The following is a 22,052-nucleotide window of genomic DNA, read 5'->3' on the forward strand; positions in this document are numbered from 1 at the left end:
GCCGCACGCATGGCGGCGCGGCGGGCCGCGGTGTGCAGCAGCGTTTCTCTTCCGCCGCCCCGCTCCGTGCCCGCCGCCGCCGCCGCTCGGCCCGGCCGGCCCGGGAGCGCTCCGGGGACAGCCCCGCTGAGGGCGAAGCCTTGTAGGGAGGGCTGGATCCCTGCCCGACCGCCCTCGGAGCGGCAGGGCTGCGCGCTTTCCCCAGCGAGGCTCAGCTCCTGCCGTCTCCAGGCCTTGCGCTGCGCCCGGCTGGAAATGCCGTGTGGGGTTCAGCGTGTATTCACCTAATCTGTGCTCAGCCCCTCGTTTTGGGGGGGAAAAAGGGTAATTATCGCTTCTCCGCGGGGTCGGCGTGAGGGGGCGAGGCGCGTGGCTCGCCGGGTGCGGGTTCGGTGATGATTTGTGCCTTCCCTCCCGCCGCAGGCAGCTGAGCCCGGCCGTGAGGGCGGCGGAGGAGCAGCTCGCCATGCCCACGGTGGTGGTGATGGACGTGTCGCTGTCCATGACGCGGCCGGTGTCGGTGGAGGGCTCCGAGGAGTACCAGCGCAAGCACCTGGCTGCCCACGGGCTCACCATGCTCTTCGAGCACATGGCCACCAACTACAAGCTGGAGTTCACGGCCTTGGTGGTGTTTTCATCCCTCTGGGAGCTCATGGTGCCTTTCACTAGAGACTACAACACGCTCCAGGTAGGGGGTGTGAACGCTAAAGCAGTAAACCGGCAGCATTTTTTAAAAAATCAGCCAACTGTGCCACCAAAGCAGCGTGAAGTTGTGTGATTTGGTATCGTCCTGTGCACACGTCTTGAATTGAGTGGGTTTGTCCTTATTTTAAGGGCAGGTGAAATCAGTGTGTTTGAAACAGTGAATTTGCCAGTTGCACCTTTGCACTGGGGTGTGGCTGATTGACTCTAAAATGGGATGGAGTTAAAAGCGGGATGGAGGGAAGGGCTGCCTGATGAAGCTCCCCAAGTGGGTCTGAGATGTCCCTGTTTTTATGTGTACTTGTTGGTTTGCTCTTGATAAACAATGCAGCTGACAGGACCATTTAGAAAGGCTTTGAGTCGAGTGGTTTGGAACAGAGAAGCTGCTGTTGAGAGTGTGTGGAAGTCAAAACAGTGCAAGAGTGAGAATAAGTGATTTTAGGCCTCACAGATGTGGTGGGAAGTTGGGAGAAGGAAGTGGAAATGAGAAAGTCCAAGAGGGAAATTTCCCATGAGTGCAGTAAGGCACTGGAGCCTCTGAATCCAGTAAAAGTTGTACATTTATATCTGACCCTCACAGGCAGGAGGAGATGACACATTGCTGTCACAGGGCACCATGCTTTGGGTTTGTCCATTGAGCAAAGAGATTTTAAAAGCTGTTCTCTGTTATGTTTGCAGTTTTGCAGGTGGGTGCCAGTGCATCCTCTCTGATTAATTCTCACTTCCCTAAGAGTTCATTTGAGGAATTTTGCAAGCCAGGAGCCCAGCCAGGCTTCTTTAGCAAGTTCACCTCACAGCTGCACCCTGGTGATGCTGTGTTAAGTGTGAGGTTTTCACTTCTAGGACAAAAGCTGGTTTATGGATGCAGATGTGACTTCTGGGTTTGTTTCTCTCTCTCTGCCAAAGAGTTTTTGTGAAATAAACTCCTTGTGGTCTCTGCTCTGACACCTGTGATGATTTTCTCAGCTAAGTATTTCTTGTTAGATGTTGCCTCAGGTTTTTATTTTTTTTAAGACATGCAGAGGTGTTTTTTCACTCTTAAAGAGCTGTGTTGATAATATTCCAGGAGTGACTGCTGGGTGTCTCCTGGCTGGGATACTCCCCCAGCAGTGACTGGGTGTTTGTCTTTGCAGGAAGCCCTCAGTAACATGGATGATTATGACAAAACCTGTTTGGAGTCGGCGCTGCTGGGGGTTTGCAACATTGTCCAGCAGGAATGGGGGGCAGCAATTCCTTGCCAGGTATGGCTGGTTGCACTGGTTTAAGTTCACTGCATGTTTAGTTATCCCTGGCAGGGAGATTGGAACTTGGTGATGTTTAAGACCCCTTCCAACCCAAACCACCCTGTGAGTCTGTGATTGATTCTGTTCCTGTGAGTTGCACATAGAAATGTAAATGTCATTTGAAAGTTTGGAATGCTCTCAGGCATGCTTCATGCAAAACCACAAAGAGTTAGTATTTTGGCTAAATCTGCAACGTGAACAGAAGGTGATTTTTATAAAAATATTCAGCAGCAAAAAAAAAGACCGTTTCCTGCCCAGTGTGTTCTTGTAGTGGAGTGGATTGTAAAATGTGGCTCAGGAGCACTGTTGTGCAGGCCTGGTGTTTGATCTGGATGCAGTCTGCTGTCCCAGGAGCCTCACTCTGTTTGGAAGGGGTGTAGTCCCTCCCAGAGCCTCTCCCCTCCAGTCCTTGATGGTTTCCAGGGCTTGTGACAACCCCAGCTCTCAACCAACAGCGTGGGGCTGCTGCTGAGCGTGTTTTGATCTGACTCTCCCAAATGAGTCATTTGCCATGCAGCTGCTCACATACCCATTCAGCCCTGCAAGCTCTCATCCTTCCAAATCTGCTGCCTCTTCTGGCAGAGTTTGCTTTAACCCTTGGTTTTCTGAGGGTCTTGATTTAAGTTCAGCAATTTTGCAGCTCAGTGAGCTGGGAAGATGCCTGAAGCAATATTCCTTAAGGACAAGAAGGATAGAGGTTTATTGGTTAGGCTTCATCATCCAACACTGACAAAAGGCACCTTGAGGCAGCAAAAAATATTCAAAGCAAACAGCAAAAAAGGTGTGAAAACCAAGCAGAGATTAGACCTCAACTATTTTGTCTCTCATTTGTGTCCTAACTAATTTAACTGGCACCTCAGGTGCTGGGGTGGTGGAGGGCACTGAGGAATGTACTGTGCAGCCTTGGAGCAGTGGAAAACATCACTGGAGAGCACCAGTTCTGAGGAGAGAGACCGAGGATGAAGGGAGAATACAAATCTGATGTAGCAATTACACGTGGAGTTTCAGCTGGATTTGATTTTCCTTACCTAGCAGCCAGAAATCATGCCTGCTGTTGCCATGCAGCATTGAAGGAGCAGTTCTTTTACTCCTCTGGAAGTGACTGGGTCACAGCTGAGTGTAAATATTCCCATTATTCAGTGTAATTAGTGCAGGTTTCCACAGGGATTGACTCTGGATGTGCAATTGAATGGAAAAGTGTGAGGTTTTGCTATAGGAGTTCTGCTGCAAAACGTGAGCATAATGCAGCTGTATTTGCAAAGAATTAAGATGACTAATTTTACCCTTTTTTGAGGTTTCTCTGTGGCTTGTAGTGTAAGTTGAGTTGCTCCCCAGATTCTGCAGAAGAAATGGGCTTTATCATCCATCTGAAAATAAACCTGGGATCCTTGAATCCAACATCAAGAGCTGTGTAGTCACTGTGCTCCTAGTGCACACTTAAATGTACGAGATTCAAATTTTGGTGCAATTACCTAATGCCAAGAAAACATTTCTTTACCATGCACACCGTGTAAACCACGAGGGTTCAATCTTCAATTTCCCCATGATTTGGGGTTCTTTCTGGAAATTCTGCCAGCAGTTCTTTGCCCAGCTCGGTGGAGGAAACCCGCTGGGAGCCCTTGCGGCGGGAAGGCTCCCGCAGCGTGTGGGTGTTGAGGTGCAGCTGGCAGTGTCTCACTTGTCCCTGCAGGTTGTCCTGGTCACCGACGGCTGCCTGGGCATCGGCAGGGGCTCCCTGCGCCACTCCCTGGCCACCCACAGCCAGCGCAGCGACAGCAACAGGTTCCCGCTGCCCTTCCCGTTCCCGTCCAAGCTCTACGTCATGTGCATGGCCAACCTGGAAGAGGTGATGTCTTATTCTTTGTTGCGTTGGGTAATTGTTGGTCTTCTCTGAACTGACGGCCACAAAACATTGCGTTGATGTTCTTGTGCTTAAGGTTTAGTTGGCGTTCTGGTGCTTTGTTATTGGGTGAAAGAGAATTTAAGGTTTATTATTGCACTGTTATTATCTGCTGCTACTGCATTATTACCAGAATCTTTATAAATCATGTCAGTTTGTCCCTGGGGAATATTATGGAATTTTAATGTCTCTGTTTATATTACTACTGCATTAATTATGTTGAAGGCTTTTGGGGCTCTTCTTAATCTACAGTTAAGTTCTTGAATAAATGACTTGTGTTGCAAAGATGCTTAACACTTAAGACACAGTAGCTGTATGTAGAAATGTGAGAGGGGAAAACTGAAGTCTCCAAGCCAGTGTTCAAAACACCTTTCCTTAGTTTTGAAGGAAAGGTGTCAATCTTCTTCCTCCTTTCTCCTTCTCTTGCAAATTTCAATCCCAGCTTTAAAAATCTTCACAGGAGTTAGAATTCTGCTGCATAAACATTTGTTTAAAAAGAAGCCTATTTGACTAATATTTGTTAGATTAAGTTTTATTAATAGCATTGCTTTTGATTTGACACCTGTATTCTTGTGAAACCCTTCACAGAAGGGTTTTCTGCTTAGGCATCAATTACATATCTCAGCTTCATGGTCTCTGTCAAGGATGATGCTTTTGATTAAGCTGGTGGATTGAAGCACTGTTAACATCTCAAAATAACTGAGAAAATATTTAAAATAGATATTTAAAATAAATAATCTATTTCTGATAAGTAATAAGAGAACATTGTCTGGGAGACAAAGAATGTTGGTTTATTTGGAAAGAAGAAAGAGAACAAAAAAATCATGGGAGCATCCAATCAGGTGCTTCTGCTGTGTTGTGTATATTTTCTTTAAAAATACTGGTTAGTACAAAAGAGAATAAAAAGAACACTCAACAAAAATATTTCCCTTTCTTTTTCTGCAGCTTCAAAGCACAGATTCCTTAGACTGCCTGGAACGGCTCATTGATTTAAACAATGGGGAAGGGCAGATTTTCACCATTGATGGCCCCCTGTGCCTGAAGAATGTGCAGTCCATGTTTGGGTGAGCACACTTGTAGATAAATGACCTTTGGGAAGGTCCCCAGTTGGTATCTCAAAAGGAAAACAAACACAATAAGAAATCTGATGATATGAGATGTTCTAATTAAACTATTTTTTAAAATTTTATTATCTTGTTAACTGTAATTTCATCTTGGCCTTCACTGGTTATGGTCAATATTTATTTAGTCATTGTAACCAAACTGTAGCATCTCTTTATGCTTGGCAGATAGAAGACAGTAATTTCCATAATTATTGTTCATTTTCCATGAGTGGGATAATGCTGCTTTGTTCCATAATTTAGCAACACTAGAACTATTGAATTACTGTAGTTAAAAAATGTTTGGGAGTTAAATTAGCGTGCTTTAGACTAACTATTTTCATTTAATATATATTATGTTTTCCTTAATAACTGTGTTCTAGAAAGCTAATAGACCTGGCTTATACACCATTCCATGCTGTCCTCAAGTGTGGCCACTTAACATCTGATGTGCAAGTATTTCCCAGACCAGAGCCTTTCATTATAGATGAGGAAATAGACCCCATTCCTAAGGCAATTAATACAGGTAACAAATCTTTTATTGCTTTTTTACTAAAATCCATTTGATTTCTGCCCTTTCACTACCACCTCTTATCCTGTGGAGTTATTGCTTCATCCACTTTGTCTCTGCAAGGATCAGTCTCCAAATGTGTAATTTTTTGGTGTATGTGTGACACCAGGGAACAAACACATCATCCTACTTCATCCATGTGTACCTGGCTAAAGGGCTGGAGTAGGGTAGAGGCACTTCCAGAGCTCAGGGTGACAATTTCTAGGGGTAGAGACTGGGAGACAGCCACAGGCTGCTTTCCATGAGCACTCTCATAAGCTTCAGCAAGGAGAAATTGTTTTTAAAAAACAACTGTGCAAAGAAAAACCTTCCCAGCCCTCCTGTTAGGGGACAGCAGCTCCTGTGAGCAGCAGGTATTTGCTTTTTCTCTTTTGGAATTTATAAGACAGCAATAGATTGTGTACAGTGTCAATATCAAGGTGCCCAGTTCTGTAACTGTCCAGCAGCACAGCTCATGGGCAGCAGTCTGTGTGTGCTGAAAGTCATCTTCAGAAGTTGTGTGTTTGGTGTATTTCTAACTTGTTAACACCTTTGCACTCCAGTTCAGTTTGGGTTCTCCTGTGCTACCGTTAGTCATTGCTTCAGAAAACCTGGTGGTGATGTTAAATAGCCTCTGAATACATTTCATTATTTCCAAATCTGACTTAAACTGTCTTAAATCTGATTTAAATCTGTTGTCTCCCTGCAGATCTAGAAATTGTTGGGTTTGTAGATATTGCAGACATCTCCAGCCCTCCTGTCTTGTCCAGACACTTGGTACTGCCCATTGCACTTAACAGAGGTGAGCAAATTGGGTTTATTTCAGCAAAAACTACTTTAAACTTCCCTTGTAATGAGGTTTAGACTGGAAGCACAGATTTTTTTGCTTTATCAAAATACCAGATGTCATATTTGTGTGATTGCATTAAAATTAAAACCTTGACCACAGGCTCTCTTATTTTGCATACTGTGTTCTTTGTGAAGTTCACAGAGGGACCAGGGTCCTTACAACATCATTATTAATAGAACATGCTAAAAGTACAGTTCAGAATAACAATGAGCCATGAAATACGTGGTGCAAGATTAATATTTAATGCCCTTGAGTACAATACAGTGGAACATTTACGTGTCATTATTGTGCCACTTTGCCCAAGCAGTTCATTCTGCAGCTGTTTGTTCTACAAAAGTATTAATTAACTCTTGCAGGCAGACAGTAAGGGGTGGTGTCATGGAAACAGAACTCTTGTGTTTGAATTTATTCTCATGTTTTCTCTTTGTTTGCTTTGATTCTTCCCCAGAGGGAGATGAGGTGGGACCTGGGATCACAGATGACACTGAAGATGAGAATTCAGCTAATCAGATTGCTGGGAAAATCCCCAACTTCTGTGTTTTATTACATGGCAGCCTGAAAGTGGAAGGCATGGTGGCTCTCGTCCAGTTGGGGTATGGAGCTGGATGTCTGCCTGAAAAATCTCTTACTTTGCTCATTTAGGCTTTATTTATAAATTATGCTTATTTATATCTGTATTCTGTGCAGAACTCTGCACTGCTAGACTAAGCTGTGGATTTTTAATTGCAGATTTGTTTCTGTCAGTACAAATTGCAAACATTGAGCCTCCACACAGTGAGAGGGAGGGGTGGAAGATTTTCAGCTTTTGAGGGTTTGCTCTTTTCCACAGGCCAGAGTGGTATGGAATGCTTTATTCACAAGCTGATAGCAAGAAGAAATCAAACCTCATGATGTCACTCTTTGAACCTGGTCCTGAGCCCCTCCCATGGCTGGGGAAGATGGCACAGCTTGGCCCCATTTCAGGTACTGGTCACACTCCTCTGAGTAACTCTTAACCATTCAGTGCTGTGTGAATGATCTTGACAATTCTTAGTTGCTAAGTCTATAATTTATTTTTTCTCCCAGATGCAAAAGAAAATCCTTATGGAGAGGATGACAATAAGAGCCCTTTCCCTCTGCAGCCCAAGAACAAGCGCAGCTACGCTCAGAATGTCACTGTCTGGATCAAACCCAGTGGGCTCCAGGTAATGATCCAGGTTGTGCTGCTTTACCTGGAGCAGCAGGAGCCATTTCAGCAGGAACTGCAGTCTGTGCATGTCTTGCCCATTTAGTGTAATTGCTTTATTGCTTTTCTTTCATTTTTATAAACACTGCCTCTTTACAATGTCATGATTAAAATGCAATCAGAAAGCATAGCTTGTTTAATGAGAGCTGTGTCTCCAGTGGAGCATCTGGCTTGGTTTATTTGATTTAGTATAATTACCAGTTATGTTTCAGCCTTTGTGAGCTGCAGTTTTGTCAGTGGTCAGGATAATTTATCCATAAAGAGTTGGGGGTTGTTCTGCAGCTTCTCTCAGAAGCTGCCACATTTTTGGGATTTTTTTTTTCTCTTTTCTGCAGACAGATGTACAGAAGATACTGAGAAATGCAAGGAAACTCCCTGAAAAAACACAAACCTTCTATAAAGTGAGTAACATTCCAGGCTGGCCAAGTTTGATGCATAGTGGTGGTGGTGCATTTGACAGAGGAACCACAGTGTGTTCTGTTCAGGCTTGCAGTGCTCTGCAAAAACTTACAGACTGGTTAGGTGAGACAAGGGGGTCTCATTACAATGGTCTAGCACTACATTTTCTGGCATAGATGTATCATGTCTACAAGTGACCCTCATGACCTCTGCTGCTTCCATGGTGAATTTTTATGCTGTTGTCCAGGCAGAAATTAACAGGGATCAGAGAGGAATAGGAACACAGATGTCATTCTGAGTCTTGAAAATGTCTCCTCCATTTTATCTACAACTGAAGCAGAGAAAGACAAAGTTCCAGGCACTTTTGGCCACACCATAATGATCCAAAACCAGACTGTAGCTGGAGGTAATTATTCCTCTTGCAAGCTTAGTGCTGAAGCAGTTTGGTATTGCAGCCTCCAGAGACCTGAAGAATGAACACCTGCCTAAGTGCACATAAGCACTGTTCAGTTTGTAGGGAAGAAAAATCAATGTATCTACACTTTACTGGCCACTGTGGTCAAAGGCAGCAGTCAGTCAGTGAAGCCTAAGCTGGAGCCCTGCTGGGACACAGACAAAGCAGGCAGGTACAATAGCTGAATGCACAAAAGGAAGAAGTGGAGGTTTATTGGAAAGGATCAAGGGAAGACCACTGTTCTCATCCTCAGCCCTGACTTTTCTGTCCATGAGCAGCTGGGCAGTTTCCAGCAGCTGCACTGTGAGTAACATCACCTTTAAAAACAGATACAAGAAACTCCCGTTTGATGTCGAGGCTCGGAGTGGCTTTAAAAGAGGTTTTGTGTCTTTGCAGGAGCTGAATCGTTTGCGGAAGGCAGCTCTGGCCTTCGGCTTCCTGGAGCTGCTGAAGGGCGTGGCAGACATGCTGGAGCGGGAGTGCACGCTGCTGCCCGACACCGCCCACCCCGACGCCGCCTTCCAGCTCACACACGCGGCCCAGCAGCTCAAAGTGGCAAGTACTGGAGCCTCGGAATACGCTGCCTATGATCACAACATTGCTCCTCTGCAGACAGACTTTTCCAGTAGCAGCACTGAGAGAATGTGAAGTCTCCGTTTTGGGAGCTTCTCTTAGATTAAGGCTCAAGCGGTTCAGATTTTCTTCTGGCCTGTTTGATCACTGTTTGAAGAACTTCCTATCCAAACGGGGAAGTTTTGCATCAGTGCTCTCTAAACAAACATAGCTGGTTTGTGGTGGCTTTTAGTCAGACCTGGAAACTGTGGAAAGTGTCCCAAACCCAGTGATGGTGTTGGATGATGAGCGGAAGTCATTTAGAACATGTGAGGAGAGAAAAAAATGCCATTGGCAGCTCTTGGATTTTGGTCTCCCCAAAATGCAGTTACTGCACAACTGAACTCGCTGGTGAAAGTATCCTAAAAGGCAGCTACTACACTTTAAACACCAACTTGATTACTCCAAAGAAAGGTGTGAGAAGCACCCTGCAAGATCAGATACTGAACTGATTTTGGGGTGTTGGCCCTGACTTTATGCCCAACTTGACAGTTTGTACTAAGCATTATCACTTGCATTGCAGTACTTATGCTTCTAAAAGTAACTTGACCTTGGGACACGTGGTTTTTTTATTTGCATAATACAAATAAAGAGTAATTCTTCATGAAAATTTAAGTTGGATTTGTTCCGTTTTCATAGCAACCAGGCTGTGTGGCCCAAAACCTGGCGAAGGCTCGGGTCCCAGCTGTTTAGCTCAAGTTAAATATCAAATGATACGACTTTTCAGGAAGTTGTATAATTTGAAAGAACAAACAACTGAACTAAAAATTTGGTTGTAAATCTTTATTAATAGAAACACATTCTTTCTGAAGGACTAAAATTCAGTAGTGTAAGATCCATGACAGCTTGCACTAGGTACCACAATTTCACTGATGAATACATATGGATTTCATAACAGAGGTTTAAATGCCCAGAGAAGAAATTAAAGTATGAAAGTGATCCTTGCTGTTCTGTTACTCAGCTAATTCAACCCTTTCACATACTTCAAACATAGGTACAGTGTGTGCTAAGTGAAATATTGTGTAAATAGTGCTCAACTCTCCTGAGTAAAGTAGGCTGTGCTTCTCCCAAAGAGAAGTTGTATCACGCCTCTTGTTGACAGAACACAATTTGTGAAATGCAGCGTGGAGCTTGTACTGCTTCTATGTCAGTCTCCTCATAACACTATTTCATTTACAGTAACAAGCACTGGGTCCATATCACAAACCTTCTGCTGTTTGTTACTTTTAATATATATATATAAAATAATTTTCTGGAGGGTTCATACTGTTTTACAATAGAAAAAGATAAATAGTAACATGGCACTAAGCTAATCTCAGCTTGTGTCTGTTCTGGGTTGCTGGCATTGCTCTGCAGTGCCCTGGGGCAGTGGCAGTTGGGAAACAACCTGTTCATAACCACAGTGCAGTTTAAAGTAAACTTGCTGTACATTTCTAAGCTGGGTTAAGGAGGCCAGAGGAATCTGGGATCAGCTACAGGAGGCTCAGTGTGAAGAAGGACATGCTGAAATAAAGTCAGCTGAGCCAGAGGTTTCCAGGTGAGACAGCAGATGACCTGAAATGTGGGGGGAGCTTCTCTTTGGTGGTGGTGGTGGTTAAAGCAATCAAAGAGAAAAGGGTGCTTCAAACCCTGTATGGGACCTCCCTTACTAAGATTTGATATGTGCTATCTAAATAATACAGTTTATTTGACCCTCCCTGTTCCATCCCCCCAGGAGCCAGTCAACCATACACACCAACTTCTCTGCTGCACCCCTAAATGCAGATAGAAGAGGGACTTTGCTGCCTTGCTGTAAATACAGGAACCACAGCCCTGCCAGGATGGATCAGAGGGGCCCCATCTCCCATGAGAATTCCACATTCTCCCTTTGCATGGGTTGGATGGAGTTCTGTTGGGGTTCACGTGCCAGGGGAGAGCTGGTACCTATGTTCCCTTGTTCTGTTACATTTCAGTGCTTGCTCTACCAAGCAGGAAAGCATTTCTGCCCTCAGTGGCAGCTTCCTTTCCCTAATAACTGGACAGGATGTGTTGCTACAGGAATACACATTGCTATGGTCCACAGAGAGCTCCTACTCTGTTAAGGCTCAACTAGAAACAGACTAAGTTGGTAGCATTTAAATCAGCATTAGCTACTTCCAGTTTTAATTCTGTACCATCAATAATGCTGCAGAAGAACAGGGGGGGTATATACTGAGCAAGTTTATCCCAGTGGCCTCAGACTGTGCCTCCTCCTGCCATCAAGATGCCTCCCAGGAACAGCACAGGCCAGCAAAGAGCATATCCCACATCAGAAGCCCTATCTGCATGCAATATTGAAAGAGCAAATCTCCAATTAAAAGATAAACACTATTTCTAGTTAGTGCTGCTCCACTGATTATAAGCATATCATATGCAGATAATAGGATTTCTTTCTAATATGCTGGTTGACAGGATACAAGTTTAAATGTTCAATGGTAAATGCCATGCATAGATGATGGGAAGGGAACAAAATCCAGCATAAGGGAATGTTACCTGAATTCACTATGAAATCATGAAATCTAGCCTGGTCATTTTACAAAATTCTTGCATTACAGTGGGTAAAACCGTAAGAATTAGAGGCTTATCTTGTCCCCAAGTGAGATAAGAAAGCTTTGCAGTCCTGCTTCACTTCATCTTTCTCTTCTTTGGTCCAAGGTGCTGTTTCCTTTGCTTGTAGAGGTGACGGAAGTTTACAAATACCCCTGGAAAAGAATGAAGTGTTTAGGTAGGACATCACTGTCTTTTTGTGCTAAATGGCTGTACCAAATCTAAAGGAAAAATAACAGAACCCAACTAACCCAACCACCACACAACAAAATAAATTATTTAGGGGTGTGTGTAGCAGTGAAAGCTAACGCAAGTGTTTTCTTGCTGGCTGAGGCAGGAGTTGCTGCACAGGCTGTTTGGTAAAGAGCTGCTTAGAAGGTTTGTTTGTCACTTTTGAGAAGTTGTGACACCAGCTGTGCAGAGCTAAGGAGGATGAACCAGGTATTTCAGAGTGAAACTCGACTGAAGGGTGGCTTTAAGCAATGTCTGAGCTGGAGAAATCTAGTGAAAGTTCAGTTTAAAATTCGCGGTTAGATCGTGGTGAGATGTGGATACCCAGTGTGGGTGTGGGTACAAGGAATTTAAATTGTGTTTACAAATGTAACACCAGAAACTAACTATGTCTCAAGCAGGTTTTCTTCTTTAAATGCACTATTTAAACAGAGTTCTATATTGTTTCCTGGAAAAAACATGATTTCATGTTGCATTTGTGATTATATTGCAACATTTAACTAAATTACTTTAATTTGAAATTATGTTTCAATTACCACTACAGCATTCTAAAGCTCAAATACCCCCTAAAAGGTGAAACTAAGTATACTATGGTTATAAACACATGTAAAAATTATTCCTTTCACCCAAATTTATGCTGCTAATTTGTTACCAATATCACCTTTTTGGATGGCTAATCAGAGCTCACTGGAGGTGTGTTTCCCTCCATCACTGACAAATTTACATGAACAATCCACAAGGATAACACTTAACCTCAAGCAATTTTGTGTTGCCATGGTCTCCAAGATGCAGGAATTCCATTTTCTTTGAAAAATCAAGTTATTCAGGGGAAACTGGCCTTGTTATTTCAATATTGAGAAATAGAATTAAATACTTACCTAAAAACAAGGCTATAAGATATATCTGAAGCACAAATGGAAACTGGATTGTGACATTCAGTGGATTTGGCAATCCCAGGCTAAATTTCCCTGTTTCACTGAAGATTGGAATGGATTGAACAATACAGACAGCTGAAAGCAGAAGGTCACCATCATTACAAAGTACAGATAAAATACATAATTACCCAGCCCACACCAACTATTTCAGCATAGTCCCTTCTAATTTGCCAGCGCTGATTAATGACAGCAATTTTGAAGGTGTTGAACATGCAGTAGGGTGGGAAGCACCTGGCTGGGGGAGTGCAGCAGGAAACCTTCCTGGTGAGACTGCTCTCAGGCACAGCTGCAGCCCCAGGGCCTGTGCCAGCAGGATTTGCCATCCAGAAATACCCCCAGCAATGAAACAGGCACACTCCTCCCCCTGCTCGGTGTTGGGCAATGCCCAAAGCTCCTCCAGGCTCACAGACACGAGTTTGCAACAAAAGATAAGCCCCTGCCTGTCCTCTGCAGTCATTTACAAGACAATATCAAGAGCTGGGAGCTGGTGTGAACCCAGGCCAGGCTGAGCAAGTCAGGCCCAGCAGACAAAGCTTTGGTTCAGCAGAGGGAAGTGAGCACTGGCATCTTGTGCAGCTTGTTCTTGTTCCATTTGTTCATGCAACCCATCATTGTCTTTACTTCCCCCTCCAGAAAGGGAGCCTTTCCTCCAAAAGGAAGACTTTACATCAAACTGAAAATATTTGATTCAGTATGAAAGACAAAATGCTTATATTTGGTTCACCTCAAAGCAAATGATTTATCTGTTGTTCTATTTTACTATTTTAAGTCCAGCTGCTGAAAAATGAAATTGAGTTATTTTTCCAGCCTTGAATTCATTATTTAGTAAACTGCTTTAGGGAGATACCTTCTGCCAAGCCCCCTAAGGGGTAGAGAGGGATCCAGACAGTGTAACGGAGCCAGGTGAGTGGTTTCCATTCAATTCCAATGCAGGAAAGCATGTAATAGGGATACCTACAGTGTGAGGGGAAACAAACACTTTAAAATGGAAACTACTATTACAATTAGTCTTGTGTGCTCAACACAATTCCCAAATGACACAAGAATATTCATTGTCCCTGTGGATGATGATGGGCACACGGTTATTGGGCAGTTTACAGGGCTCAGGCCCTTCTGAACACAGGGATGAAGGCAACTGCCTGGCTGCCTAATAAACCTTCCAAAATAACTTCATTTCAAAGATGAAGGCCTCATTTAACAATGGAAATTCAAAGCACCAAAGGAATAAAGAAATAAAGCAACAGGGCAATATCACTTTCAGACTCCAGCCATGCCTTAGCTTTTGGCAGATGAAGGAAGGCTGTGAACAGTCCATGACTCAAAGAGCTTTTACCCTCAGGGGCCAACTCTTCCAAAAAATACAAAGATCAAAATCTTCTTTCTTGGGAACAACCACTTTGTTCTGTGCACACTTGGTAGGAGGAGAATCCCACCAACCTGAACAGCTCAATGATACTCCAGAAATAAAATATGAAGAACACCACAGGTTTGCTCTGCATTTCCTCCAAGCTTCCAAGGATAACAAATAAAACGAAGTTTCTTCCAAATATCTATTAAAGAAAAACATATTAAAGAACATTCACTCTTCATCAAAAGGAAGGGCAAGTCCTTACTGTCCAAACCACCAGATATCTACTCCTCACACATCTGAGCACACAACTAACTCACAGCTGAGCTGTGACCTGCTTCTTACAAGTAGGCATCTTGCCCTGTATTTAGGTACAATCCAAGGGATCCAGTCTCAAATCAGCCATCCTCATTTTTATGCACCACAACCAGGATAAAAAGGGCACTGGCACCAAAACAAAATCATGTACTTTTATCAGCTTCTTGCTTTTTCTGTCCTGCACTCCCTTACCCAGGTGATGGAAGGAGACAGACAGCCTGTCACAGCCAAGACTGGGAAGCATGGATTCCTGCCTTGTGAATAAGAAATCCTCTAGTCCAGTGCCAGTGAGGTTGCATCACTTATTTTAGGAGAGTCTCAACACTTGCGTAAAACAAACATTTACTTTAAACATAAGAGCAAGGAGAAGAATTTAAAAATACAACCTGCAGTACAGAAGGTATCAGCGGTGATCTGACCAGTCCTATTAGTGAATTCATGATCTCCATTAACGCCAGGGTCTGACAGAAATACATCATATCAGAAATAGTGTGAAATGTGTCATAGAAGGAATCTGTAGGACACAGGAAACCAACCATTTTAGAGAACAAATGAATTTTCATGCTCAGGAAGCTGGTGCAGCAGCACAGCTTGTGATACCAGGATTCTGGTTGTATTTGAGAAAAACATGATGCATAATTACATAAGTTCTTTATAGGCCTTATCTTGAACTCGCAGCAGCTGGGGCAGAAACACTGCTCCATTTCACACACAGAAGGATCAAGAGCTATTTCAGTAATTGCTTTACAAAAATGGCAATAGTGCTGTACCTCAACAGAATGGATTGTTCTTGCTTCAAAAACAAAATATTCTGTCCAGATCATTTTCAAAAACATTAACATTGCAGTCAGCGAGACATTTTGCTTCAGCTGATTTTGTTAGAAGTGATCCTGGCAGAGCACAAGTATCATTCACAGAGTACACAGCTGTGACTTACAAGGGGACAGTATTTTCCTGCCCTTGACACTTTGATGACCTTTTGAAAGTCTTTCATTGTGCTCTTTGGCATTGCACTCATGGTTTAGTTCCTAAATATATCTCCCTTTAGATTTTGCTATTTAAAAGGTCTTAAAGACAACACTGAAAATCAACTCAAAGCCTCCAATACAAATAAAATAGTGCTCATTACTTGCCTTTTCCTAAGATGAATAGTCGTACTGTCATGTTCACAAAAATCCAAGAGAATCCCAAAAACTGTACAAGATTATACATTATTAGGTATCCCTTCTTCAGGTGTTTGAAAGCTAAAATCAATAATAAACACATCAGGTGAGCAGAGTACAATGGTAACAGAGCTGCAAACCAGGCTTTCTGAGAATAAAGCTTATAAGGAAAAGGGAAGTTATTGATTGTGATAAAAGCATTGTTGGGTGCACTGGGAGTTCTGCTTTTGCCATCATCTGCCAGAACTCAATACTTGCTAGTCAGATTTTTGACATTCCTTGGAAACTTCAGTCCATTTTTATTAAATTTCTAACAGCTCACAAAACAAAGATCCCCCTCCCAGACACACCAAGCCACCCAAAACTGCTCCTTAAGAGTCAAGGTTCACAAAGCATGAACAAACTTCCTAAATCCCACTTTACCCACTAAAAAGATGCAGTTACTTACGGTCTTTTGGGACTCTGGATTCTATTTTCATTTTGTTAATCTTTTCTTCTTCCTTAAGATAAAGGATAAGGTTTTAAAGACTTACTGTAATTAGCAAGTGATTTGTTAACTATACTACTGCAAAGCTGGTGGGTTTAAAACTCAGCCAAGCAGCCAGTAGCTAGAAGGTTTAAATTTTCACCAGCATAAAACAGAACATTCATCATCCAGAAATTACAGTACAGTAAAAGCCAGAGGGTGTTAACCAGTTATCCTGCCCTCACCATGTGGTTTGTTCTAGTAATTAGATGCTTTTGCTGAAAAAGCCTCTGCTTTCTGTGTTAACTCTCAGTTATGACTGTGCTGTTTCTTACATGACCCACCAGCAACCTGAAGAGAAGAGAGAACATCCAGCCCAGGTTCTCTGCCTGCATTTCCCAATGCTCCTGGGCCTTGGCACTGCAGTGCCCCTCTCTGCTCCCTGCTAAGCTCATGGCTGCAGAGGGGAACAGGGCAGTGTTTGTTGTAAAAGGGATTTGCAGGAATGTGGTCTGTTCAAGCCTTTCCCAAGTCCATCTTGCACCTCCCCACTCAGTAAGCTGCTCAAGCTCACCAGATGGTAGGAATGCACCAGCAGGCCCAGCCAGGGGCTCAGGAAAGCCTCAGCAATCCCTGCTTCCCAGACAATGCGCAGGACTCACTCCTCTGGGCTCCACATGGCAGAGTGACATGATCCTCTGTGGATCAGCACACCGGGCAAGGGGCACATGCAAGGAGCCAGCACACAGCCTCCAGCTCCAGTTTTAACCAGAAATGTGCCTATTTCCAAATTCCCACTTATAATTTGAACCATTTAACTAAAAATGCGGGTGTTGAATGGTGGGTGCTGCTGCCTACTAGCTGTCCCCAACAAACCTCTCCTGTAGAAAAGCAGGTTGGGTTAACATTCAGGCAGTGCAGTCAGATCCCCACACAACACTCACCACAGCTGGCTCAGCGAGAAAGGCAAGAAAGGCTCCTTTTTGCAAGGTTTTATTCCAGAAAAGTATATCACATGTGGCTGAAGGGAACCCGGCGAGAAAGAGGGCAACCACGGAGTGCAGGCAGCTTAAGAAGGGGAAGGGGTGAGGGTGGAGCTAAGGGCAGGGCAAAGGGGATTAGTCTCCAGGGGAGGGGGGACAGCCACCAGTGGTACCAAGCCAGTGACAGGACAGGAAAAACCAGGGAAAGTCCATGTGGGAGTCTGTCTTTTCCCTCCAGAAGGACTACTCTGTGGTAAGAGGACAGAGTTCATGGGATGCTACACTTAACCAGCTCTATATAGAACAGCAATAACAATCAGCATGCCAGGAACTCCTGGCAAATGAAGAATACAGGTTCAGGCACAGGAGAACAGCTGTCCTTGCTTTGTAAGTGGCAGCACAAGCTCCAGGTGCCCACAGGACTCACCTTTTCCTTCAGCTCCATCTCAGCATCCGACTCGTCCAACCAGCGGTCGAAATCGGGCGCCAGGAAGAGCGGGCGCTTCTCTTGCTTGGTCAGCCTCTCCCACCAGTTACTCTCTTTCTTCTGCACCGTGATATTCAGCTGCCTTTGGGTCATCCTGCACACAGGCTGGGGGCAGACACATCAGCAAAAGTCCGATGAAACAAGCTCTGAGGCTGAGTTGGTAGCCAAACTCCCCTTATCAAGGAGGCAGGCTTGAACAATTGCTGCAGCACAAATGTCTCTCTGCCACCCAAGGCATGGAAGCAAAGGGCAGTCCAGTTGAAGATGGCAGCTGTGATGGTTGCATGACTTGTTGAGCAGCCTGCCCATATCACAGCACCACTGCATCCCACCACAGAGCTAGCAGGGACCCCAGTGCCAGCCTTCTTAGACAGAACCCCTGGTTCTGTCAAAACCCTTGGCTTTACACCTTCTTGCACTTAGTACTGTGAGCCACCCACCTCCTCTAGCCGGCAGTAAAAATAACACTGCCAGCAGCCACAGGTATTTGTCTAAACAGGGAACCTCATGTGACACCTGCTGCACAGAGGGAAGGAGCTAAGAGCCTTAGGGAATGCCTGGAGACAAGGTGAGCTGACAGAGCAAGCAGTGTGGTCACTGCCACCCCACAAGGCCTCTCCACCTGCACAGTGGCAGCCCAGAACCTCTCCATCCTTACAGTCCCCAGCATTGTCACCTTGCAGCCCACGGCATTGTCACCTTGGAGCCGTTCTGACCACCGAGGCTGCTCCACGTGGCACTGCCTGTCAGACCAGCTGAAACTGCTGCACGAGCTGCACTCCAAACTGAGCACGTTACAGCAGCTCTGCTGTCAAGGCTGGCTGGATGCTCCTCAGACATCTGAAGGCTGCTGCTGTAATTTACAGCTACTCCACCTCATCCTTGCCTGCCACAGGCTCCATTTCTCACTGCTGGCACCAGCAAGGGGAACTCATGCTGCACATCCAAACTAAAGGAGAAAAACCTGGACTGTGATACTGCCTGGTCCTGACCATCTGTAGTTATGGAGTCTGCTCTCCAGTCTCTCCACAGTGACTCAGAGTGACAACTTTTGGAAGGAGGCTGCTCTGCAGAGGCAAGGACTTGCCTTCCAGGCCTGGTTCACAGCAGAGCCCGTGTCTGCCAGCACAGGAGACAGGCACAGGCAGAGACAGGCACGTCTCCCACACTGTGAGCCAGGCAGATGATAAGGCAGTGACCAGACCCTGGAACCAAGAGCTGTTCACTGCCTGCCACTCCACACCTGGCAGGAGCCACACCAGAAACATGCCTGCTGACAGAGCCTGGCAATTCCCCCTCCGATGGTCTCCTTCCCTTCTCCTTCCCTGCCGAAGAGCAGAGGGGAACGGTGGCTCCTGGTCTGACTGGAGCTATCCCAAACTCAGCCAGGAATAAGCAGCACAAATCGTGCCCCAGGAGCAAAGCCCAAGTTCTCCTGTGCCCCAGGCTCTGAGAGGTGGGGACAGACCTCACAGCCACCTGTGAGTGACACAGAGGGACGGCTCTTTGAGCCAAGCTCTTTCCACCCAGATTGCAAGAGGAATTAAGGAAATACTTCTCCAAAGGGAGCCACAACATATCACAGCCAAGAAATCTGCTCAAGCCAGACACACGAATTCTCCTGACTCTCTTCTTTTGTCCAGCTACAAAAGAAGCCATGAAACCTCACACTAACTGCACAATGTTCCCCTGACCTCCAGTCAAGGTTGCATCAGACAACACATTGCCAGGTTCTCCTGTTATTTTGCTGCTTTAAATCCTTTAAAAAACTTAAAACTGCTGTGTAACAAGTGACAAGCAAGTTCTTACTCAAGCTGGTGCGTGCAATCACCAGCTCCAGTGAGATGATTTGCATTAAAACAAGACAATGGTACACAGGACTGCCACAGAGCTGGCTATTACAGAGTTACCAGAAAAATTTAAACTGTGTATTGGGAACTTTATGCACAGCCATTTCCCTTTCAAGTTCTTCAAAAAATTATTTTTTCTTTGCAAGAATTAGAGAAGTAAAAATACCTACTTTAGGCTCAACTGGCTCAAGGAACTCGATCTCAAATTCATATATGTTGTCTCCTTTGGCACCGTGACCCTGGGCTAAAAGACAAGAATTGACAGTCAGTGTGGGGTTCCACACACTCCACCTGCAAAGGATGCTTTGTACACAGAAATATTCAGCACTTATTCACAGCACTTTCTTCCTGCCTTCCTCAGAGGAAACCACACAATTACAGGGAAGACACCAAAGCGTTGCTTGGAGGGGCAGATGCAGGAGTCAGCAGCTAAAGCTGCTGCAAGTCTGCACCACACTGAAAACAGAAGGAAGCCAGCATGTCAAACTCCCAAAAGAGGGGATCAAAAGGCTGCTCATGGATAACTCAAATCCAGCAGAAAATCTCCTGCTGGGGATCCAGCCTCTGCACAATGGAGCACCCAGGGAGATGGGTGTAGGAGGGTGATGTGGGGAGTGCCTCCCAGCAGCAGAAGGGCACTTATCAGGGTTTGTCATCTCCCACATTGATCCTGTCCCCAGAAGGGCTCCAAAACTGCACACTGTGTTTAATTCCCACCCATCCACGCCGTAAACTGATCCCAAAGAGAAATGTGCAACACCCTCCTATCAAATGGCCCGGCTGTGGCTCACCGAGGAGGCAGCAGCTCCTAATGAGACATCTTAAAAAATTCCATGGTGCTGGAATGTGCAGCTGTCCAGCTGCAAAAAAACCTATCTTTCAGGGCAAGGTCTGCTTTCGTGTCCAAATGGAGCACTAGTTCCTGATGTGGAGGCTTGATAAGAATTGCACACAAGGTCTTTGTGAAAGGAAAAATTGCTGTGAGTTATCTCTGGGGTTTGGCTGGCCCGGGATGGGAAGGATATATGGAAATTCCACTGGTATTTAAATACAGGGAGGTTGGGGTTTTCTTGTTAGATAAGATAGGGCCTTTTGTGGTTACCAGGGCTGGAACACAGAGGGCTGTGGGTGGATGTGGCGGATCTGAACATGCCCAGCACGGTGTCTCCTGCCACTTTTGGGAACCAAGCACCCTGCGATGGGGACAACTGGGACAGCGGCAGCCCCGGGGTGGGGGCCAGGCTGAGACCCCCCGAAGGAGCTCCTACCTCTGAAGTGCAGGACATTATCGGTGATGGTGATGTCCGGGTTCTGCGGAGGGAGAACACGCATTAGCTGGCAGCTCACCAACCCGCGGGGGTCAGTGCACCCTCCCGGGGGGTCCCGCCTGCACAGCCCTCCCCGGGCCGCCGGGCCCCGCGGCCAGACCCCCCCGCAGCCGCTGAGCCACGCCGGGGTGCCGCAGGTGCTCCCCGCCCGCCGGTGAGCCTCCCCCGAGGCTGTCCCGCAGGCGAGTCCCTCCAGGTGTCCCGCAGGTGATTTCCCCCCGGGGTCCCGCAGGTGAGGCTCCCCCCACACCCAATTCCCCACAGGTGTCCCCGCCCGCCGTCCCCCAGGTGTCACCCCCGGGGTGTCCGCAGATGTCCCCTCCCGGGTGTCCCCAGGTCATTGTGCTCCCCGTTTCCCGCAGGTGAGTCCCCCCCGGGTGTCCTCCCGGGTGTCCCCCCGGGTGTCGCGGCCGTACCCGGACGTCGCTGAGGTCCACGCGCAGGAAGAGCTCGCGGTGCCGCTGTGCCCAGTGCACGTGCGGCCGCAGGCTGGGCCCCGCCATCGTCCCGGCCCGCACCGGCCCGCGGCGCCCCCGCGTTGAGCCGCAGCTCTTCTGGGCTGGGAAAGCCCTCCCGGATCCGTTCTGACCATTCCCCAGCACTGCCGAGGCCGCCGCTGAGCCATGCCCTCACGTCTACGCGGCTTTGAAATCCCTTCAGGAGCCGCGGGGGGCGGGCGGGGCGGCCATGGCCCGGCACCCTCAGGGGTTCCGCCGCCTCCGCCGTGGCAGTCATTGAGCTGCTCCTCTTCTGGGCTGGGAAAGCCCTCCCGGATCCGTTCTGACCATTCCCCAGCACTGCCGAGGCCACCGCTGAGCCATGCCCTCACGTCCACGCGGCTTTGAAATCCCGTCAGGATGGGGACTCCACTGTTGTCCTGGGCAGCCTGTGCCAATGTTCAGCAACCCCTTCTGTGAAGAAATTTTCACTGATATCCAAACTAAACCTCTCCTGGCATAACTTAAGCCTGTTTCCTTTGTCCTGTAGCATGTTACCTGGTAGAAGAGACTGACTCCATCTCAACCGTGACAGCAGAGGCTGATAAGAGTTTAGCAAAGAGCAACCCTGGAGCCGTGCAACCTGTTTAAACTCTTACACTGTCATTATTATGTGCCCCAGGACATTCTGCTGGCCAAGTATTGGCATAGGTTGTTCAGAGAAGCTGTGGCTGCCTCATCCCTGGAAGTGTTAAAGGCCAGGTTGGATGAGGCTTGGAGCAAGCTGATTTAGGTGGCCCTGCCTATGAGCTTTAAGGTCCCTTCCTACCCACACTATTCCATGATTCTATCATAACAAGGCTAAA

General features: G+C 46.1%; 2 protein-coding genes across 2 annotated transcripts; one reads left to right on the top strand and one right to left on the bottom strand.

Annotated features, from left to right (window-relative positions):
• The first annotated feature begins 10 nt into the window (after nucleotides 1–10).
• On the top strand, nucleotides 11–11,797 carry INTS14 (integrator complex subunit 14). Its single transcript, XM_041468978.1, has 12 exons — nucleotides 11–324; nucleotides 424–688; nucleotides 1,836–1,943; nucleotides 3,676–3,831; nucleotides 4,831–4,949; nucleotides 5,369–5,511; nucleotides 6,245–6,337; nucleotides 6,834–6,978; nucleotides 7,215–7,348; nucleotides 7,451–7,569; nucleotides 7,946–8,011; nucleotides 8,860–11,797. The coding sequence occupies exons 2-12, from the start codon at nucleotides 467–469 to the stop codon at nucleotides 9,109–9,111; spliced, it is 1,557 nt and encodes a 518-aa protein (XP_041324912.1). The 5' UTR covers nucleotides 11–324; nucleotides 424–466; the 3' UTR covers nucleotides 9,112–11,797.
• Nucleotides 9,844–21,281, bottom strand: HACD3 (3-hydroxyacyl-CoA dehydratase 3). The gene is made up of 11 exons (XM_041468979.1): nucleotides 21,166–21,281; nucleotides 20,690–20,732; nucleotides 19,592–19,665; nucleotides 17,512–17,676; nucleotides 16,084–16,135; nucleotides 15,606–15,716; nucleotides 14,859–14,986; nucleotides 14,244–14,356; nucleotides 13,654–13,760; nucleotides 12,750–12,881; nucleotides 9,844–11,795 (listed from the first exon to the last, which is right to left on the bottom strand). Exons 1-11 carry the CDS (start codon nucleotides 21,250–21,252, stop codon nucleotides 11,719–11,721), a joined length of 1,089 nt encoding a protein of 362 aa, XP_041324913.1. The 5' UTR covers nucleotides 21,253–21,281; the 3' UTR covers nucleotides 9,844–11,718.
• Nucleotides 21,282–22,052: the final 771 nt, after the last annotated feature.

The sequence above is a fragment of the Pyrgilauda ruficollis genome, unplaced genomic scaffold, assembly GCF_017590135.1.
Source record: "Pyrgilauda ruficollis isolate IOZ18807 unplaced genomic scaffold, ASM1759013v1 scaffold23, whole genome shotgun sequence".
Lineage (NCBI taxonomy): Eukaryota > Metazoa > Chordata > Aves > Passeriformes > Passeridae > Pyrgilauda > Pyrgilauda ruficollis.

What these genes read in the sequence shown, in the direction of transcription:
- INTS14 (XM_041468978.1), top strand. Translation starts at nt 467, where the DNA reads ATGCCCACGGTGGTGGTGATGGACGTGTCGCTGTCCATGACGCGGCCG. An exon ending in GTGGCTCTCGTCCAGTTGGG is followed by an intron (nt 6,979 to 7,214) that starts GTATGGAGCTGG and finishes TCTTTTCCACAG; the next exon opens with GCCAGAGTGGTATGGAATGC. An exon ending in TCAAACCCAGTGGGCTCCAG is followed by an intron (nt 7,570 to 7,945) that starts GTAATGATCCAG and finishes TCTTTTCTGCAG; the next exon opens with ACAGATGTACAGAAGATACT.
- HACD3 (XM_041468979.1), bottom strand. Translation starts at nt 21,252, where the DNA reads ATGGCGGGGCCCAGCCTGCGGCCGCACGTGCACTGGGCACAGCGGCAC. An exon ending in TGGACCTCAGCGACGTCCGG is followed by an intron (nt 20,733 to 21,165) that starts GTACGGCCGCGA and finishes CTCCCTCCGCAG; the next exon opens with AACCCGGACATCACCATCAC. An exon ending in ACTATTCATCTTAGGAAAAG is followed by an intron (nt 14,987 to 15,605) that starts GCAAGTAATGAG and finishes TGTGTCCTACAG; the next exon opens with ATTCCTTCTATGACACATTT.